At 38.4% G+C, this 20,433-nt stretch overlaps 1 protein-coding gene across 3 annotated transcripts in view; it reads right to left on the bottom strand.

Annotated features, from left to right (window-relative positions):
* The window catches only part of pex5lb (peroxisomal biogenesis factor 5-like b), a 103,084-nt gene that overhangs the window by 59,895 nt on the left and 22,756 nt on the right, over nucleotides 1–20,433 (bottom strand). For 2 of the 3 annotated variants that reach the window (XM_067454367.1, XM_067454368.1), the window contains exon 2: nucleotides 997–1,089. The exons of the other annotated variant lie outside the window; for it this stretch is intronic. In XM_067454367.1, the coding sequence (XP_067310468.1) occupies nucleotides 997–1,089 (93 nt within the window). The remainder of the gene's footprint in view (nucleotides 1–996; nucleotides 1,090–20,433) is intronic. 3 annotated transcript variants of the gene reach the window in all.

Raw genomic sequence — 20,433 nt, 5'->3', positions numbered from 1 at the left:
TGACTTTGTTTAACGTCAGTGCTGAAATCCACCCGCATTTGATTTGGTTGGCAGGTGTTAAATGTCAAGCCCTGCCGGAAAGTATCTTCCTCATTTCTTTATTATTAAAATAGGTAATTGATAACTCAAAAAAAATGATATTTGTGTACCTGAAATTCAGTCTAAATCGCACCTTCACCAGTTACTTTCAATTTCACTTGGTCTTTTGTAAAGGATGAGATGGCATGTGTTTTCAGCCCATTTTCACAATACACAATCTCAGCAGTAACTGGCAGTATATTCCCCATTGAGCAGTTCATCACTTTGTATTGAGAAATGCATGGCTCTCTGCCACATCCTCAGTGGAATAGAACCAAGCCCTCCAAATCACAAAATCCTTCAACATTTGGGTAAACCTTTTATAGACAGCCAAAAATGACATCTATTTATTGACTGCATCCATGTAACTGCAGAGAGGTGGCACAAAAAATAACATAAGCCACCCCACATGGCAGCCAGAATCTACATCCACAAAATCCAAATTTAATTTGCTTCCTACAAACAAATTATTCCCAATGTGAGAACAAAAACAAGTAACATCAACATGCAGTTCGGGCTTCAGTAAAAAACAGGTCACGTACATGCGAATCAAAGCCAAGACAACAACAGAAATAAAATTCAAGCAACAGAACATTCAGCAGCTGTTTATGGGGAGAGTAGCGCTCACATAAAGCGAATACCACTCTTGTTTGTGTTGTGAAATACTGAGTGGTCCCAAAGGACCATCCTATTGCCATGGGTCTTGATGACATCATTTAGTGTAAACCCCATAGAGCAGCTTGCTTTGGACAAAAAGAAGCAACTTTAGCACTTCCACACACATGGCTCATGTGTGTCACGTAACACTAAGGGATATTCAAAACAGGGTGCACCAAGCTCTTGGGTTTACTTGGCTTATTCACACAGTCACACTAACGCTTGGTGCTCCCTGTTGGTGGGTGTATGTGCTCAGCCCACCTTGGTTGTCACGGTGAGCAGGGGTTTTCCATCTGAGGATGCCTTACTTGGTAGCTCCTTCAGCACCATAGCAACCGCCCTAGAGTCTTTCTCCTACAACAGTGAAATCAACAGTGAGTTGTGTCAGTCAGTTTGTGTTTAGATTCTTGCAGTGGTTTTGTGGGTTCCTTGAAAAACACTAATAAAGCATTACCAATTTAAATGAAATTATAATTTGCAGACTTACAAGAAAAAAATCCCTCTTTCTCTCTCTTAAGTCACATTTTGTTGATTGAAAAAAATTAAGTTCACCCAACTGACACAAAACAATGTGCATGATTAGCATGCTATCATCTATCAGCTCTACAGCATAAAATAAATGAGTAGCGATGCACTAAGTATTGGGATAATAAAGTTTATTGGCTGACTTTTTATCAAATAGTTTTTTATTCATCGATATTGGTCAATATGATAATCTTTAGGAAGATTTAATTAATAACACATCATTTAAGTTTATAACAATGTTGACCTCCCTGCCAAGATTTCTTTTTTTAAGTTGCCAGCCACCACCAGTATTTTTTAACATTTTAGGAGTGTTTTAGGGCGGTTGGAGTTAGAGGATGGATACCCGACACGAGTCTGACGGGTCCCGATGGTACCTGACGGGCTGGGCCGGGTTTGGACAGATATTTAGAAATGACATTCGGGTTCGGGACGGGGCTCGGTCACATCAGCGCGATAAGGCATTGAACCTTTTAAACTGCTTACTATGTAAGTAGGCAGTGGGCCTGTTTAACTTGATGCAATGGTTTATTTTTGTGATTAAAATAAATGTAAAATATTACTCTAACATCCATCTTCCTGTGTGAGGAAATTTGGTTATGTCGCTGTGACAACAACGCGCAACACGTGCGTGCATATTGCCCGTGGCATTTTTGTCATTCCAGCCAGCAGCAACAGCAAGTGCAACTTCAGTGCTGCTGGCAGGAGGACAGCCTTGAAGCCATCCACAGTTGATGATGCAATCCTTTTTCTGCATAAAACCTCGATTAGCCTAAACTTTGATGGATAGATTATGTAAATAGATCCCATATTGCAGTTTAGTAACATACAGTTTGAGAAAAATGGTATGATGACTTTTATTTCAATTAGCATTTTAATTGTGTTACGTTAATTTTGTTCTGTTAGCTTGGGCCATTTTTAGCAGACCTTTGTTCATTTAATTTCAGTTGGCTATTTGATTGGGCTCTGTGTAATGTTTAATGCCCCATGTGCGTGCTGATGCGCTCGTCTGTAAACATTTCAGAATGCTTTCCAAGAGTTGCTTAATAAAAGCGGGCTTTCCACACAAACAAACGTACATGTGTCGGTAGCATATGAGGAAAAAAAATATATTTTAACTGGCTCGGGTCAGACTTGGACATAAATATTTTAATGCCTGTCGGGTTCGGTTACTGCTCTGTTGGACGAGGGCCGGGCTCGGACAGAAAAATGCGGCCGATCCACACTCTAGTTGGAGTGCCAAAATCCTACATAAGGAGATGGAAATCCACCCACATACATTTTTTTTTACCAGTGGCAACAACTTAAAAGTAGCCAACACTGCATATGCTATCACTCATTTCTACTTCTTCTTCATATGACTTTTGATCGGAAGATTCTGTACTGTGTGATACAATGTGCAATAGCGCTCCCCTACCATATAACAGTGGAAACACCGAAATCTCCATCAATGGCGGGGAAATAGTTAAAAGAGTAACCTTTACAAACCTTGTGATAACTAAATTACCATGTAGGATCTACATGGTTATTAGATATATTATAATTTAGTGTTTTATTTTTAATGCATTTGGACTAAATAGTATACAATTGAACATTGGCTATTTATAAGTTATCAACCAGAACATAAAAATAAATATTGACAAATCACTGAATCCTTATAAGTTCCATTTGGTTATTATTGTCAAAACTGTGCCACAACGAAAACCTACTCATCTTCAGCAATACATGGAGTAGTAAACAATTTCAGAGCATTGCTCTATTAAGGAATACAGTGACTAGGCACCATCTGAAAACACAGGGCTTACAACTGTGCTTTATCCAGCCTCCATGCTACTCAAACATATCTAAGCACTTAAGCCACCACTGGGACACTGAGAGTTGGAGTGGAAACAATTCACCTGTGATGTTTAACACTGCAAACTGCAATTTAAACCCCAATGTATTTGCTGAGTTGAACAACAACACTGTTGGCCCCATATTGCAATCCAAGAATCGAACTGTGCTGTTTCACAGTGACCAATGAAGTGAACCGCTAAAGCAACAACCCGTGGTACAGCGACAGAACAAAGACAGCCTAAAATAAATATTTTTTTAAACTCTGGAGACACATAAGAAACAAAAGGGACTATTGAAAACTGATGGTATCAATGAGTTTGTGTGGTTTTAACTTATTTAACCTTTTTTTTTAAAAAAGCCTTTAATGGTGGGATATTGAGGTTGATTACCAAATTTTTGTTAAACTTAGCATGTTTGGTTCGAATTAAACAAACCCTGGTGTGATATCTCTGTTAGTGTGGTTAATTTGAATAAGTATGAATGCTGCCATCTGAACCCTGGTGCGTACCAAACAAGCGGACCGAGACTGCTGAAAAGATGGGTCTCTGTCCGTTTGCAAATTAACTCTGGTGCACTTTGAATGAAATGACGATGCAACACAGACCAATGACATGTAAACAAACCAAAAACAGGACGTGATGTTACAAGATGTGACCCTAAAAAGCACATAATGCTCAAGCATACCTGTTTTCTATCATCCTGATCATAGTCACAATGTTGCCTATCACAGTTCGGTACAGGTGTCAGTAACGCATCTCCTCGCAGCGGATCTTCGTTTGTGTGTGCCGGAGGGATTTCTGCTGTTGTTTTGACTCCTTTACACATATTATAAGCTCTTCATAAGTTCCTATTTGGTCAAACTACCATCATATGTAGCTACGTACATACAGTCTTGTTCAAAATAATAGCAGTACAATGTGACTAACCAGAATAATCAAGGTTTTTAGTATATTTTTTATTGCTATGTGGCAAACAAGTTACCAGTAGGTTCAGTAGATTGTCAGAAAACAAACAAGACCCAGCATTCATGATATGCACGCTCTTAAGGCTGTGCAATTGGGCAATTAGTTGAAAGGGATGTGTTCAAAAAAATAGCAGTGTCTACCTTTAACTGTACAAACTCAAAACTATTTTGTACAAACATTTTTTTTTTCTGGGATTTAGCAATCCTGTGAATCACTAAACTAATATTTAGTTGTATGACCACAGTTTTTTAAAACTGCTTGACATCTGTGTGGCATGGAGTCAACCAACATGTGGCACCTCTCAGCTGTTATTCCACTCCATGATTCTTTAACAACATTCCACAATTCATTCACATTTCTTGGTTTTGCTTCAGAAACGGCATTTTTGATATCACCCCACAAGTTCTCAATTGGATTAAGGTCTGGAGATTGGGCTGGCCACTCCATAACATTAATTTTGTTGGTTTGGAACCAAGACTTTCCCCGTTTACTAGTGTGTTTTGGGTCATTGTCTTGTTGAAACAACCGTTTCAAGGGCATGTCCTCTTCAGCATAGGAAAGCATGACCTCTTCAAGTATTTTAACATATGCAAACTGATCCATGATCCCTGGTATGCGATAAATAGGCCCAACACCATAGTAGGAGAAACATGCCCATATCATGATGCTTGCACCTCCATGCTTCACTGTCTTCACTGTGTACTGTGGCTTGAATTCAGAGTTTGGGGGTCGTCTCACAAACTGCCTGTGGCCCTTGGACCCAAAAAGAACAATTTTACTCTCATCAGTCCACAAAATGTCCCTCCATTTCTCTTTAGGCCAGTTGATGTGTTCTTTGGCAAATTGTAACCTCTTCTGCACATGCCTTTTTTTTAACAGAGGGACTTTGCGGGGGATTCTTGAAAATAGATTAGCTTCACACAGACGTCTTCTAACTGTCACAGTACTTACAGGTAACTCCAGACTGTCTTTGATCATCCTGGAGGTGATCATTGGCTGAGCCTTTGCCATTCTGGTTATTCTTCTATCCATTTTGATGGTTGTCTTCCGTTTTCTTCCACGTCTCTCTGGTTTTGCTCTCCATTTTAAGGCATTGGAGATCATTTTAGCTGAACAGCCTATCATTTTTTGCACCTCTTTATAGGTTTTCCCCTCTCTAATCAACTTTTTAATCAGAGTACGCTGTTCTTCTGAACAATGTCTTGAACGACCCATTTTCCTCAGCTTTCAAATGCATGTTCAACAAGTGTTGGCTTCATCCTTAAATAGGGGCCACCTGATTCACACCTGTTTCTTCACAAAATTGATGACCTCAGTGATTGAATGCCACACTGCTATTTTTTTGAACACACCCCTTTCAACTAATTCAACTAATTGCCCAATTGCACAGCCTTAAGAGCGTGCATTTCATGAATGCTGGGTCTCATTTGTTTTCTGAGAATCTACTGAACCTACTGGTAACTTGTTTGCCACGTAGCAATAAAAAAATATACGAAAAACCTTGATTATTCTGGTTAGTCACATTGTACTGCTATTATTTTGAACAAGACTGTACAACAACTGCATTTAGCCCAGTACACAGCATTGTTTTGGATGTTTAGTAAGTTCTGTCAAAATATACTTGTAAAATTGTCATCAGGTATAAAATATGGTCAGTATGAGAAAAACACTGTTAATGAGAGGACGAGCACTAGACTGTTGCAGGGATAGTGGGGAGATATATTAATTTATTATTCAGAGTGTACAAAAAATATATGGAAACATTTCAGGAATGTGCAAGGTAGTAAGTTAAAGCGTCTAATGTTAGGTCTCTGTTCCATTCTGCTGCAGGCAGCTCGTATGGATTGACGTTTTTGATATCATCCAGCTCCTCTATATACCTCTGCCTGGTGCTGGTAGCAATTTCTCCCTGTAGTTAACATCCATTTCTTTTTGTTTTCCATTTTAAAATTTCTCAGTTTAAATGACGTGATAATTCCCCGAGCCATCTTTCCTGCTCCGATCTCTGTATCGCTCTTACAGTGTTGCCCCTGGCAACCGATAGCTTCGGATCCCAAAATGGTGGATGGGCCCAAACACCGCTCAATTTGTCACGTGACGTGACAGCAAGCTACCATGACGTATGTCCTTATTCTCAATAATAAGAATATCTTTGAACTGTGATATTCTAGGGCCGGTTTTGCCTTGTTAAAACTTACCCTGCTCATGACGTAAATGGGCAATAATTTAAATTTGAGTGCACCATTAAATTTAGTTGGAAAAGTAAAGTATAAACTATAAATATTCAGAAATATCGACCAGAATTGCTTAGAATAAAATAGCAGTCTGATTGAATCATGACTGAGCTAATGTTTTATTTTTTAATTTTGTTTCAATGGACCTTTTATTAATTACAGCTAAATTGCAAAAAAAAGTTTGAAACAATCGTAACAAGATGAAAAAAATAAAATGTAGACTTAAATTTTTTTAATTACTTAAAAATTTAGAGGCATCTTTTAATAATTAATTTTTAATAATTATATATTTTTGGATGGAGTATCCCTTTAGAACAAACATCACATTATGTGACTATAAATTACTAAGAGTTTATAAGTTACTAGGTTCTGCTGTAAGACCAAATGGTGCAAATTAAGTAGAGTTAGATTAAACTAGTAGTTAAAAAGCCCTTATTGTGAAAATTACGTCCCAACTAATATACAGCTTTACCAACGGCTGGGTTGGCTTTCAACTATAGATATGGGTCCCTCAGTTCCCTTCAATGTAAATATATGGGGCAATGCATCCTCTTTAAGCTGCATAGTTGAAAGTATCATTTATGTTTGTAGCATGAATGATGTGGGAAATTTAACAGTAATTAGTGGTAATGAAGCAATGAGCCCCAGCACCAATAATAATAATGTACAGAAAAAAAAAGATGCAAAAGGTCATTGGGATGCTACCCTTTCAAAGGGTATTAATGTGAACCCTTTAGGTACTAAAATGAACCCTTTAAAGGTTAATAAGGTAAAAACTTGAAACCTTTTGTATTCTTGTTACCTTTTGAAAGGGTGCCGCACCAGTGACAGCTTTTGTACCTTTTTTCTGAGAGTGTAGTAGACTATATTATATACTCTTTGAGTTTAAGTAAAATGCTTAAAGGGGGGGTGAAATGCTGTTTCATGTATACTGAGCTTTTTACACTGTTAAAGACTTGGATTCCCATCCTAAACATAGACAAAGTTTCAAAAACTAATGTTGGACGTTTGATGGAGTATTTTTGATACAGAAAATACTCCTTCCGGTTTCTCACAAGTTTCGGAGCGTTTTTTTCGAGTATGGGTCGGCTTGACGTGAACAGAGCGGAAGGTCCTTGTATGGGCCGTACGGGCTCTTCTCCCGGTAGGATGCGCGCGTGACTAGAGCGAGAGAGAAAATGCACGCACGTAAACACTCTTTCAAGGTGCAGATCCAGTCATCCGTGAACACTTCTGACGCGCCCTATGGTCGTGCCGCGCTCCACTTTATTCCTATGGGTGACGTTGAGCGACTTCAACGCTTCAGCACAGCATTCCGGGAAGGCAGCGCTGCATTTGAACCGATTTGAGCGCAGAAACACAATACAATAGACCGAATAAACCGAATAAACCAAATCATGTCCTCATAAACTGCGAGTAAACACACACAAATGTTGACAGGCCACTAAATACAGTACATACCACAGAGACGGACGTCCTGCTGTTGCTGTTTCTCCTGTTCAATTTATTTCAGCCTCCGGATCTGATTCTGGATCATTATCTGTATTAGCTGATCTCGATAGCCATGGCTTTCTCCAAGCTTGAGGACGTCACCACTTTATACGCTCGTCATTCTTTAGCTCCGCCCACACGATACGCCTCCAGGCGCTCGTTTTTTTCCGGAAAGACTCGGTACAGCCTATATTTCTTTTATAAATATAATAAAACTAAAGACATTTCGGAGATATGAAGGATGCAATACTACTCTATAGGTACTCAAGATTGACATGAGATTGACTGAAACTGAGTGCCCCCCCCCCCCTTAATATGTTGGGCCATTAACATTCTTTTGAAGAATTGTTTTCTTTATATGCTCAATATTGGCACACAAAAAAGGGCCCTTCACCAGCTGTGTTCTGTCCTTATATCTCTGTTTGTGTTATCTTTCTGTGTGCTTTTTGCATCTGTAAGGCCGCCCAAATCGTCCCAATGGAGGCTAACGATCGGCGGGTGAAGGGCGCTGCGCGTTCGTCTTTTCAGCGGGGAAAAGGGGATTTTATTCCAATTCCTCGTTAATCTGACTCCATTTAATTATAATTTAGAATTTAGGTTAGAATGCCAATTTGTTATTTGGTCATTCATTTTTAATAGTTTACGTACACATTTAATTATTCCGTTTAACCCTTTGTTGAAATTATACCCAACCTGAATAATTCCAGAGCAAGTCAGAATCTATCAAAGTGTAACAATTTATTTTACAGTCAGGTAAATGTATAAAGCCAATTACATAGTCAATTCAAAGGTAATCCATATATAACATCAAATAGTCTGAAGTAAAGAATGAAATGTATACCTGACTTGTGAAAATTACATAATGCTGGCTATCTTGAGAGACATCCAGCATTACGGGCTGACCGGTTTAAAGTGTCAAGCCCTGAGCTGTTTGCAACATTTCCTTAAATACCCAGAAACAAATGCACAAACTCTTTCAAATGTAAACACGAGTGCACAATGGGAATTTGCATTGATCAAGACTTGTATTGATGTAAAGGCCAAATGGCTGAAAGCCACACCCACCATACACCAAGGAAAGATATCTTTAAACCCTTAAAACATTGATTATCTTTTGGTTAACTTCTGTGGAGTTGAGATATTTGTACCAGTCGCACTGAGATATTTCAAATGATATCAAACACATATAATACTGCATTGTGAGGATTGACATTGTAACAAAGAGATTTCTGGTGCATTTCAGGTGATCTCAAGTTTGTGGGAGCAGTAGTTTGGGGGAAGTTTCATGTGAAAGGAAAGGCATGTAAATTAGAGTCATTCATAGATGATTCACTCAGTGTGATGTTGTCTCGGACAGAGACTCTAACTCTATGAATAAGCTCAGATGCTAATTTCCTTTATTTTCTCAGAGAGTCCTTGTTCTTCATTCAGACATTTCGGCATATACTAGTTTTTTCAGTCTTACAGTTCCACCTCTTGATCCCAATGGGTCAAACTCTGGTGGTCCTATGGGATCACTGTTAGACGTTGGTTAGACGTTGGTTCAATCCTTGAGATGACGAAATTGTCTTAGCAGCTGCAGAGCCCTTTGGAAGGTTCTTTGTTCACCTGCAGGACACCGTCTTACCAGGTGTGTGTAGCTTGAGTTTAAGCTGGTGGGTGAATGTGTTCAGGTGTTCTACCTGTGGTTCAGCACAGCATGTTCATAGAGTCAGTCTCGGACCTTGGTGAATGTTCAGTTAACGTGTCACTTCTTCATGGGGAAGCTTCTGCTTCTGCACCTTCCCGATAATCTGACTCTCCTTGTGTAATCCTCACACCTCCAATGGTGTGGTTCACTGGGTAGATTTCAATGGGTGGAAGGCTTCTCCGTAGTTGACACCTGAAAAGAGTCTTAATGTCCACTTAACGACTGAACACTGATGAACTTAAAGCCATAGAGAAATGCATAAGAACATACAATGCAAGAAAACAAAAATAAAAAACAATGTGGGTTCACGTCAGCAGTGCGATTGGTACACCTTCTCTCAAGTGTTTTTTTAAGGTCATAATTGGTGGGGTGGTATTTAATCACCTAATTCTTCACTATCACTGTGATAAAGTGACAGCGGAATTTAAGTATTCTTGGTCTGGATTACCTAAGGAAATGTAGCAAAAAGTCAGTGCAGTTTATATATTTAAATAGATGATATGCATATAATAATAACATCATCAATAATATTCAATATTCAATCACAATTATGAAGATATACATATATATATAATAACCACTGTGTGTGTTCAGGAATCTTCCAATGCAATTAAGGCAGATCTAAATATGTTTAGTCATACAATAATGGAGATTGTGTATTCCTTGTCACAGTGTGTGTGTGCGTGTGTGCGTGAGTGTGTGCGTGTGCGTGTGAGTGTGAGTGTGTGTGTGTGTGTGAGAGAGAGAGACTTTGAGAGACTGTGAGAGAGTGAGTGTCTGTGTGTCTGTGTGTGTGTTTGTTTTTGGGAGATGGGTGGAGTCTTATCAATAACAATCTGTGTTGCAAAATTTAGTTCCAGTGCTACACTGGGAGGTCATTTTGTGAAGTGTGAATGGCCCCATCAAGTGTATTCGCACCCATCTCCATCATTCCAGGTTGTTCTGACAATTCCATTGTTCTGGCTCTGATGGGGGTGTTAGCCCCATCTTGGTGTCCATCCTACAAGGAATTGCAGTTGTAAACCTGAGACAAAAATAATGCAGAGAATCACAGTTAATTCTGACATTATCAACAGCTTCAGTCAGGTGTGGACTTATTTGAATGGCACTATTATGCCTGTTGCAATTTTCATCCTAGCTGTCACATGAAACAGAGTTTCATCGGCCAGGTCTGAATTGTTGCTGTTGTTTTAGTAAAGTGTGTGACACCTTAAAACTGTTCTTACAGTCGAGCCTTCACAGTCTGCTGTGAGCATTAGAGACCCCAGTTCTGCTGGAGAATTTTTCTGAATTAATCAGAGCTTTTATCGCTCATATTGTCATGAATTCTGATGGGTTGGTTCCCATGGCTTTATTTCCAGTTGCTCTCCTTACAGTCAGATCTGTGGGCAGAAATTGATTCACCTGTTTGGGTGTTGTCTGCTTTGAATTTTGTTTTACGGTGTCGCACACACATTTGATTATTTGAGGTCTCTGTGACCTGTAAAAAAATTGAGGTACTTCTGTGGTGAAGGGTGAATTGGTTTGCTATTATCAGTGCCACACATATAGCTGTGTTCTTGTAAAGGCAAAAGATAACAGCACAACCCCTCCCTTTTGGCACTGGGAATTAACCCAATGCAACACAAGATTAAAATCCAATTCATTTCTTTTTGCATTACCTCAATATTTCATCTGACTCAATAATGTAAACGTTTTAATTATTTCTAATACTTTACAAATATGAATAAACGTCTGATTATTCTGCTTAACTCTTTACTTTATTGAAATCATTCATTAGGTTCTTAGAGTCACAGGGTCTTCGCACTTTCCAGTATGCGGGCCCATAATCACAAACTTATCAGTCTTGGTCAAGTAGACAGAGGTTAAATCTTTTATATTGAGTTATAGTCAGTAAACTAAGATTCCGATAACATGAGTATTCACAAACTCGTCAGTCTTGGTCGTCAGTAGAGGCCATACGACTGATATCTTGGACGCCCGTGCTACACGTTGATCATTCCAAGATATTTTTGTTCAGTCCCCTTGGGTTTGAATTCTCGTAATTAATGCAAACTGCTTTCAATCAGAGGCCCATGACCATCACCACAGATTCAAGTGACCAACTTACTATCTCTAATGGTGACTTTCTATAATCATGCCGTGGTTTTCCACGTCTACGTAATTTAGAGCAATATTACAACAATCAGGAATTAGGGTTGCCCTATTTAGATTGGTCTAACAATTTGTTATTGTTCTAAACGGAAGACGTCTTTAGTCTTTCAACCCGCAGTCCAAGTCTACGTATTTGAACGCCAATGTGTTAGTCGGAGCTCTAAAACATCAGCCTGGTGTGCTTTTATGCTCCACCGAAAAACTGTGTTCTAGTCCGTGTTACTAACCTGAGCGTAGTCTTGTGGTGTCATGGATGTACATGATCCACTGAGTTATTAACACAACATACGTTATAGCATTTTCATGGTTAATGCAATTGAATAACACTGTAGCCACATGGCAATCCTATGCTCCACCTGGGAGACAAACAAATTCAACAAAGAACCACATTTATTCAGTTTTTCTCAAGATACATGGTCTAGAATGCATATAGCATCTACAACCTTTATCCTAAGTGTTTCATACACTTACAGTAAAGCAATCTTGTGTTTTAAAGAATAAACTTAAATAGCCTAGGTGTTTTTATTAACACAAACAACTATCGTGTGTTCAATGCGCACGTGTTTAGTACAATTACAAATTTGAAAATGCATACGAACTAATACCAAGCGTTAGGCGGAACTCTAAAATCTCAGTCGGCGTGCCTCAAAGCTCCACCCAAAAACTGAACTCCAGTCCGTTACTAACCTGACAGATTTGCGGTAACAATACATCCTAATGCACTAAAATCAATAATTTCAGAGTAAATCAAAATTAAATCGAACGCAACAACATATTTATCAAAGTGTCTTAAAGATAATGATTTTGATTCGGCCCTGCAGTCACAACTGGCTGGCATGTACATTGATTGCACGACAACAGTCAGGCTTAAGGCCAATGAGCGACTCTGTTGGTGTTAACATCCAATGAACTAGCTGTACATGCTGAGTGCAGTCAAATTCCTGCTCGAATTCTGTTTTGAGTGAGGTTTCGGATTTTATTTTCATGCCAATACATTTGAATATGAAAGACTGGTTCAAGACTGATGCAAGCACATGCGTTGTATCTCTTTTTAGATTACAAATGCCTAATTGCTTGATTTAGTCTATTTACAGACTAATCTGCTCAGTGCACAGTGGCAATTTTAACTGAATTTACAAAATGTGATAGATTTAGGTGTTACTTATTTGGCTAAACGCTCCCATTGAACATAGAGAGAAAGTCTTTGTTCTCCGAGTGGGCGTGGTACGCCCCGTGGACTCTCTGAGCCACTCAGGAACATCATGAGGTTTCTTAACAAAAATACAGTAACAACATCACTATCATTCTGTGTATCAATCTTAGATTTGAATCGTACCACCTCTTAATCATTTGTAGCCACGAGTAATTTAGCTGTGTGGCAATAATAGCTGTAGCCAATTTTGATCAAACAAAAAGTTCTCTTCATTTTTACATGTTGCATATGCATCAGCCTGTTTTTCCCAACTTTGTTTTTCATAAACAAATGCATCAACGTGCGTATCTATCAAATCACAAATGCCTTCCAATTGTTTACAAACTTAGATTTTTAATTCTATTGTTTGCTCGTTCTCATCGTGTGTTGCTAGTTTGTTGCAGCTAATAAAACAACGGAGAAAGCATTTAGCTGATTTTAAAAACGCTCTAATTTACAAATGCTTATCGAGTCTCAGGAAATAGTTTGGAAGATGTTTTTCCAATTTAGGTTTAGTTGTTGTAGGTCTACGCCGACAAAGAAATATTTTAAAATCCATAACATGAGTTTTAATTCCTCTACTGCGCTGTCGCTATCATGTCCCTGATATGTGATTGTATCTAAATTCTTAAACCCCACCGGATTGCGGTTCCGGTCTAACATTGGGTATTCCGACCCATTCTATTAATGTGTCTATATGGGATGCGTCTGTTTTTCCCTAAACATTTCTAAAAAGGCAAAAAGAATTTTACTTACCAGAACAGCTGAAGAAAGAGAAGTTCAAACCTCTTGTTGATTTTAAAATCGAATACTTCGCTGAAAAGACGTTGCTCGTAAGAGAGTCGCAACATCACGGAGGCTGGTCACCATTTTGTAAGGCCGCCCAAATCGTCCCAATGGAGGCTAACGATCGGCGGGTGAAGGGCGCTGCGCGTTCGTCTTTTCAGCGGGGAAAAGGGGATTTTATTCCAATTCCTCGTTAATCTGACTCCATTTAATTATAATTTAGAATTTAGGTTAGAATGCCAATTTGTTATTTGGTCATTCATTTTTAATAGTTTACGTACACATTTAATTATTCCGTTTAACCCTTTGTTGAAATTATACCCAACCTGAATAATTCCAGAGCAAGTCAGAATCTATCAAAGTGTAACAATTTATTTTACAGTCAGGTAAATGTATAAAGCCAATTACATAGTCAATTCAAAGGTAATCCATATATAACATCAAATAGTCTGAAGTAAAGAATGAAATGTATACCTGACTTGTGAAAATTACATAATGCTGGCTATCTTGAGAGACATCCAGCATTACGGGCTGACCGGTTTAAAGTGTCAAGCCCTGAGCTGTTTGCAACATTTCCTTAAATACCCAGAAACAAATGCACAAACTCTTTCAAATGTAAACACGAGTGCACAATGGGAATTTGCATTGATCAAGACTTGTATTGATGTAAAGGCCAAATGGCTGAAAGCCACACCCACCATACACCAAGGAAAGATATCTTTAAACCCTTAAAACATTGATTATCTTTTGGTTAACTTCTGTGGAGTTGAGATATTTGTACCAGTCGCACTGAGACATTTCAAATGATATCAAACACATATAATACTGCATTGTGAGGATTGACATTGTAACAAAGACATTTCTGGTGCATTTCAGGTGATCTCAAGTTTGTGGGAGCAGTAGTTTGGGGGAAGTTTCATGTGAAAGGAAAGGCATGTAAATTAGAGTCATTCATAGATGATTCACTCAGTGTGATGTTGTCTCGGACAGAGACTCTAACTCTATGAATAAGCTCAGATGCTAATTTCCTTTATTTTCTCAGAGAGTCCTTGTTCTTCATTCAGACATTTCGGCATATACTAGTTTTTTCAGTCTTACACATCAAAGACATTCAGAATTATGCTTAGTGTTAAATACACTTTTCATGCGTAATTACAGGCCAAATATTTAGGTTTGTTTTGAAGGTAAATTGGTCTTCACTTACATTATTCATCTTAAGAAGTGAGGAATATGTTCACATTTAGCAGCTTAAATAGACAGTGTTTAAAAAAGCTAAGCATTAAAGGAGATAACAAAAGCCTTGTGGCAAAGATGGCCTTTATTTAGACTGAAAATGTCAGTTTTGTCAGTTTTATGCTCTCAATGTTGGCTCTGAAGTTTCTCTCAGGCCTGTCTGTGATCATCCATCTATCCTCTTTATTAGCGTATCTTCCTACAAACCCCACACTGAGCGACATTTCAATCCTGACAACTACTCCATCAAGCTCATGTTTGACCTTTAGATGGTCCTGCACCAGAATGCATGTAGGACACACCATCCCATTACATTTAAAAATCCCAATATAATATAACCTCAGCAACACTGACACTGTCGAAAACCTGAAACATTCATGATTAATGATTTACCTCTAAATAATGCTGGGTGGAAAAATGTTAACGATAATTATCGCAATATAATTTTCCCCAATAAAACGATAACAAGCATTTGATACATATCCGATACAACGCTATGCACAGAAAGCAGAGTGAAACAGCGCTACTCATTTGAACCGCACACCACACATTTATCTGTTCGGCTCAAAGTTACCATTTTTATTGTAATTGTAACATAATTTACGATAGGGCTGTGCAATATTGAAGAAAAATGTGATATGCAATATCTTGTTAAATAATGCGAGATTTGATATGCGATGATATTGCAATTAGTGTGTAAAATTATTCTGATTATGTAATAAATTTAAATTATATTAAAAAAATTATTTAAAAAACAGAGAATGAAACCATTTGCGTTTCATTCTTTCTGGGAAAAGAAAGCATCGCTACAACTTCTGAAAGTGACCAGCTGTGTTGTAGAAAAATTTGTGTCACAAATTGTTCACGTTTCGGTGTGTGTGTGTCAAACAGCGTGAGACTGCAAATTATTGTTTATAAATTAATAATTTAATAATATCTATTTTTAACGTCAAGCAAGTCACATAAGTAACAGTAATGTCCCCAGTCTATTCTCTGCCCAATGTGTGACCTAAAATGTACACTTTTTACAATTTTGATGTAGCCTATTAAAATCATTCAGATATTGCGAGCCATTGCGATATGTATATTTGCGATATTTCGATAATTTCGATATATTGCACAGCCCTAATTTACAATCATGTTACTATTTTTGTTTATGAACATTTTCTTCTGCATCCTAACTCAAGCCAACTCAAGCTGTCAAATGTTCATTTATATAAGACAAAACATGTAATATTATTAATATTGCAGCCTGGACTGCAAATTGTGCCAAAGATATGTGCATTGAAAGTCAGGCAACACAAACACAAATGTTCATGACTTGAAACAATATCACAAATTAGAACATGCTGAAATAAATGTTTCTAAAGAAAAATTACTAGAAAAGTTTTTGTAATGTTCTGACAATAAAGAGTAGTTTAAAACCACAATTAACGGTCTGGTTTCTACAGTTTTCAGTTAGGAGCAAAAATCGGCCTTTAAAAAATTATTATTTTGACTTTTATTGTGTAATTATTATATAGACACAAAAAGGACATTACAATGTCCAGAAATCAATTTCAATAGTATATTATTTTTAATTTATCGACATAGAACTTACATTTAATGTGATAATTTCATTATTGCATCTACTATAATACAATATCTTGTTAGTCCTGAGATTCTACTTAATGTATAAAAGATACACTATTTTGCCAAAAGTTTTGGGACACATGCCTTTACATGCACATGAATTTTAATGACATTCTATTCTTTATCTGTGGGCTTTAATGGAGTTGGCCTACTCTTTGCAGCTATACCAGCTTCAATTCTTCTGGGAAGGCTTATGTGTTTATGGAAATTTTTGACAATTCTTCTAGAAGTGCATTTGTGAGGACAGGCACTGATGTTGGACAAGAAGGCATGGCTCGCAGTCTCTACTCTAATTCATCCCAAAGGTTTTTTATTGGGTTGAGGTCAGGATCTGTGCAGGCAAGTCAAGCTCATCCACACCAAATTTGCTTATCTAAGTCTTTATAGACCCTACTTTGTGCACTGGTGTGCAGTCATGTTGGAACAGGAAGGGGCCATCCCTAAACTGTTACCACAAAATAGGGAGCATTAAATTGTTCCAAATGTCTTGGTATGCTGAAGCATTATTAGTTCCTTTCACTTGAACTAAGGGGCCAAGCCGAACCCCTGAAAAACAACCCCACACCATAATCACCCCTCCACCAAACATTAAACTTGGCACAATGCAGTCAGGAAAATACCATTCTCCTGGCACCCGCCAAACCCAGAGTCGTCCATCGGATTGCCAGACAGAGAAGTGTGATTCGTTACCCAGAGGACACACCACTGCTTTAGAGTCCAGTGACGGTGTGCTTTTCACCACTGCATCTGAAGATTTGCATTGCCCTTGGTGATGTAAGGCTTGGATTCAGATGATTGGTCATGGATTCCATGAAGCTCTCTACGTCAACATTCTTGAACTAATCTGAAGGCCACATGTTTGGAAGTCTGGAGCTATTGACTCTGCAGAAAGTTAGCGACTGTGTGCCTCAGCATGCACTTACCCCGGAGTTGAGTTGCTGTTGTTCCCAATTGCTTCCACTTTGTTATAATACCACTAACAGTTGACCGTAGAATATTTAGAAGTGAGGAAATGTTACAAATGAACTTATTGCACAGGTGAAAACCATCACAGTACCACACTTTAATTCACTGAGCTTTTAAGAGTAACCCAATCTTTTACAAATGTTTGTAGAAATAGTCTGCATGCCTAGCTGCTTGATTTGACCTGTGACCTGTGGCCTTGGAAATGATTGAAATACCTGAATTCAATTATTTGAAGGGGTGTCCCAATACTTTTGGCAATTTAGTGTATACCTAGACTGGGTAAACCAAGCCTGATCTGTCAGCGATTTTATTTCGCCCTGCAACTCAGTCTTGAAACTTGAACATTAATTTCTACTGCTTCTGTTACACTTTTGCAGGAACCAATCACAGACTGGCTTATCCACCTGGCAAACTATTGGCTGGTTTAACACAGTGACGGTTAGAGAAGTCATGGGTCTTTGCCCGTTAATCACGTCATCTTGTGATCTGATTGGTTGAAGGACTATCCAATTTCATACAGAGTCATTTGAATTATGCTCGTTTATCACGCCTTTTGTGGTCTTATTGGTTGAAGGACTATCCAATTGCGTACAGAGTCATTTGAAAAATGCTTGTTTATTGCGCCTCTTGTGCAGTAGACAATACATAGCAGACACCTCAGACAATGTTCAATCATAAATTGAGCTTGGTCTGGTGATAGCCAGACAAGTGTATACCCGCTATTAATGCTCTTAAGTTCTGATGGTCTAGTGGTAGGACTTTTGTGAAGCATGCCAGAGGTTCTGGGTTCTGATCCATCCTCATATAGTTTATTTTTCTCATTAAAACAAAAGATGTTGGGGTCTGGCCTTGTGATGGCAGCACAATAAGAGAGCTCCTCACTTAAGAAGTTAAAACTTGCCCCAGACATCGATTCAGAATAACATATGGGTTGTTAATGTACGAAAATTCGTTCTTGTAACTAAACAGAGATTCTAAAATGCAAAGTCGAAGAAATCGCGAGGGAACTGGTAAAATAACCGATGCCTTCAAGCCTAGCCAGGGGGCTAGCGCAAATGCTAACCAGGATGCTTTCAACGACTCGCCGACATCTGAAATACTCAACGAAATGCGTGGCATGAGAAAGGAAATAAACGAGAAGTTTGGAAAATTGGAGGAATCGATCAAGCAAGTAAATGAAGGGATAAAAGGACTCGAAAAACGAATGGATGAATCCGAAGAAAGAATCGGCATTACTGAGGACAGATGCGAGCGATCAGACAGGTTGTTGACATATATGATGAAAAAACAGCTGCAGATGGAGGAGAAGTTAGAAGACTTGGAAAACCGCTCAAGGCGTTCAAACGTGAGGATATATGGACTGGAAGAAGGTGCAGAAGGAAACAGAAACATGATTGAATTCGTGTCGACAACATTAAAACTGATACTTGAGCTGCCCGAAGATGAGGACTTAGGTATAGAGCGCGCACATAGATCACTAGGGATGAAACCGACAAATCCAAACGCGGCCCCGCGATCAGTCGTGGTAAAGTTTTTGCATTTTCAGACGAAACAACGGATCTTGCACAAAGCCTGGGCTACTAAGGATTTGCAGTTTAATGGGAGTCGGGTCGCGCTGGATCATGACTATTCCAATGCAGTACAACGCAAACGAAGAGAGTATAAAGACATCAAAAAGCAGCTGAAAGAACGCAAAATCAAGTTCAAGACACCTTTCCCAGCGATACTGAAAGTTCAGCTAAAAGATGGAGAAGTGAGTTATAGCTCAGCCTGGGAGGCGGCAGAAGGACTTCAACACCTGGGGATCCGAGCGAAACTTTCTGAGGCCGAGATGCGTGAAAGAGACTTGTTCAAGCTGGGCTTGCTGCCGCGGAAACGCGAGGAGACACAATTATCTACAACTCTGGTTGGGGATATAGAATCGCTCTCTAAATGAATAATATATTCAGACAAGTAAGTTGTTTGGATTTAAAGTGGTAGAAAAGTAAGAGACTGTCCTATGTAAACAGTTTTCCTTACTACACACACTTGATAAAAGGTTCGATTTGGTGTTAAATACAGAATAAAAACAAAATGTTTAGTTGCACACGGATTAAACCCAGTTCGATGCAGACTAAAGGGGTGGGTTTAATGCAAAACGGGGGACTTGGAAGAAAATTTTTAAGCAGATAATCAATAGTGTTTAACAGATTACCTGCTTTACTGCCTTTTACATCAGGCAGGGAAGGCCCAAGCACTAATAGGGCTGCTTGGATAAACCTTAAACTTGTCATCTCTGTTAGAAATGGCTAAAGGTATCCCATGGTTCTGGGGGGATTGTTGTTGTGGAAGTGGAAATGTTCTTTCAGACTCCACATTATATTGTTCTTTGTTGTTGTTCCTTGTCAATATAGGTTTATTTTATTTTTGCTTTTATGTTTTTTTTCTTTATTGTAAGAGTATTAAAAGAGTGAGACCTACAACAGTATATCTTTGGGTAATACGCCATGGTTTAAGGTATAGGTGCAGCAATATTAAAGAGTTAAGTTGGTTAAAACAGGAGAGTAAAGTGCAATTCTATATGATAATGTAAATGAAGGGGTATAATGTAGTATCTTATAATGTGAAAGGTTTATATAATCCAATTAAGCGACGAAAAATTATGGATCAGCTTAAAAAAATGCATTCTGATATCGTATACCTCCAAGAAACACATTTATCAGATGACGAGCATAAGAAATTAAGTAAGTCTTGGGCTCCACAGGTTTACTATTCTTCTTACAGTTCAGGCCATAAGAGAGGAGTTGCCATTTTATTACACCGGTCAGTTCAGTTTTGTCTAGATTCAGTATTTAAAGATAAAGAGGGGAGATATATCATAGTAAATGGAACGATAGACGGGGTATGGATTACCATGTGTAATGTATATGCACCGAATGACAATAAACCACAATTTATAAAAAACATCTTTAGTGTAATAACAGAAAGAGCAAAGGGCCTTTTATTGATTGGGGGAGA

This window comes from Pseudorasbora parva, chromosome 9 (assembly GCF_024679245.1).
Source record: "Pseudorasbora parva isolate DD20220531a chromosome 9, ASM2467924v1, whole genome shotgun sequence".
Lineage (NCBI taxonomy): Eukaryota > Metazoa > Chordata > Actinopteri > Cypriniformes > Gobionidae > Pseudorasbora > Pseudorasbora parva.
Note: the sequence above shows the minus strand (reverse complement) of the source record. Positions and strands in the feature narration are given on the sequence as shown.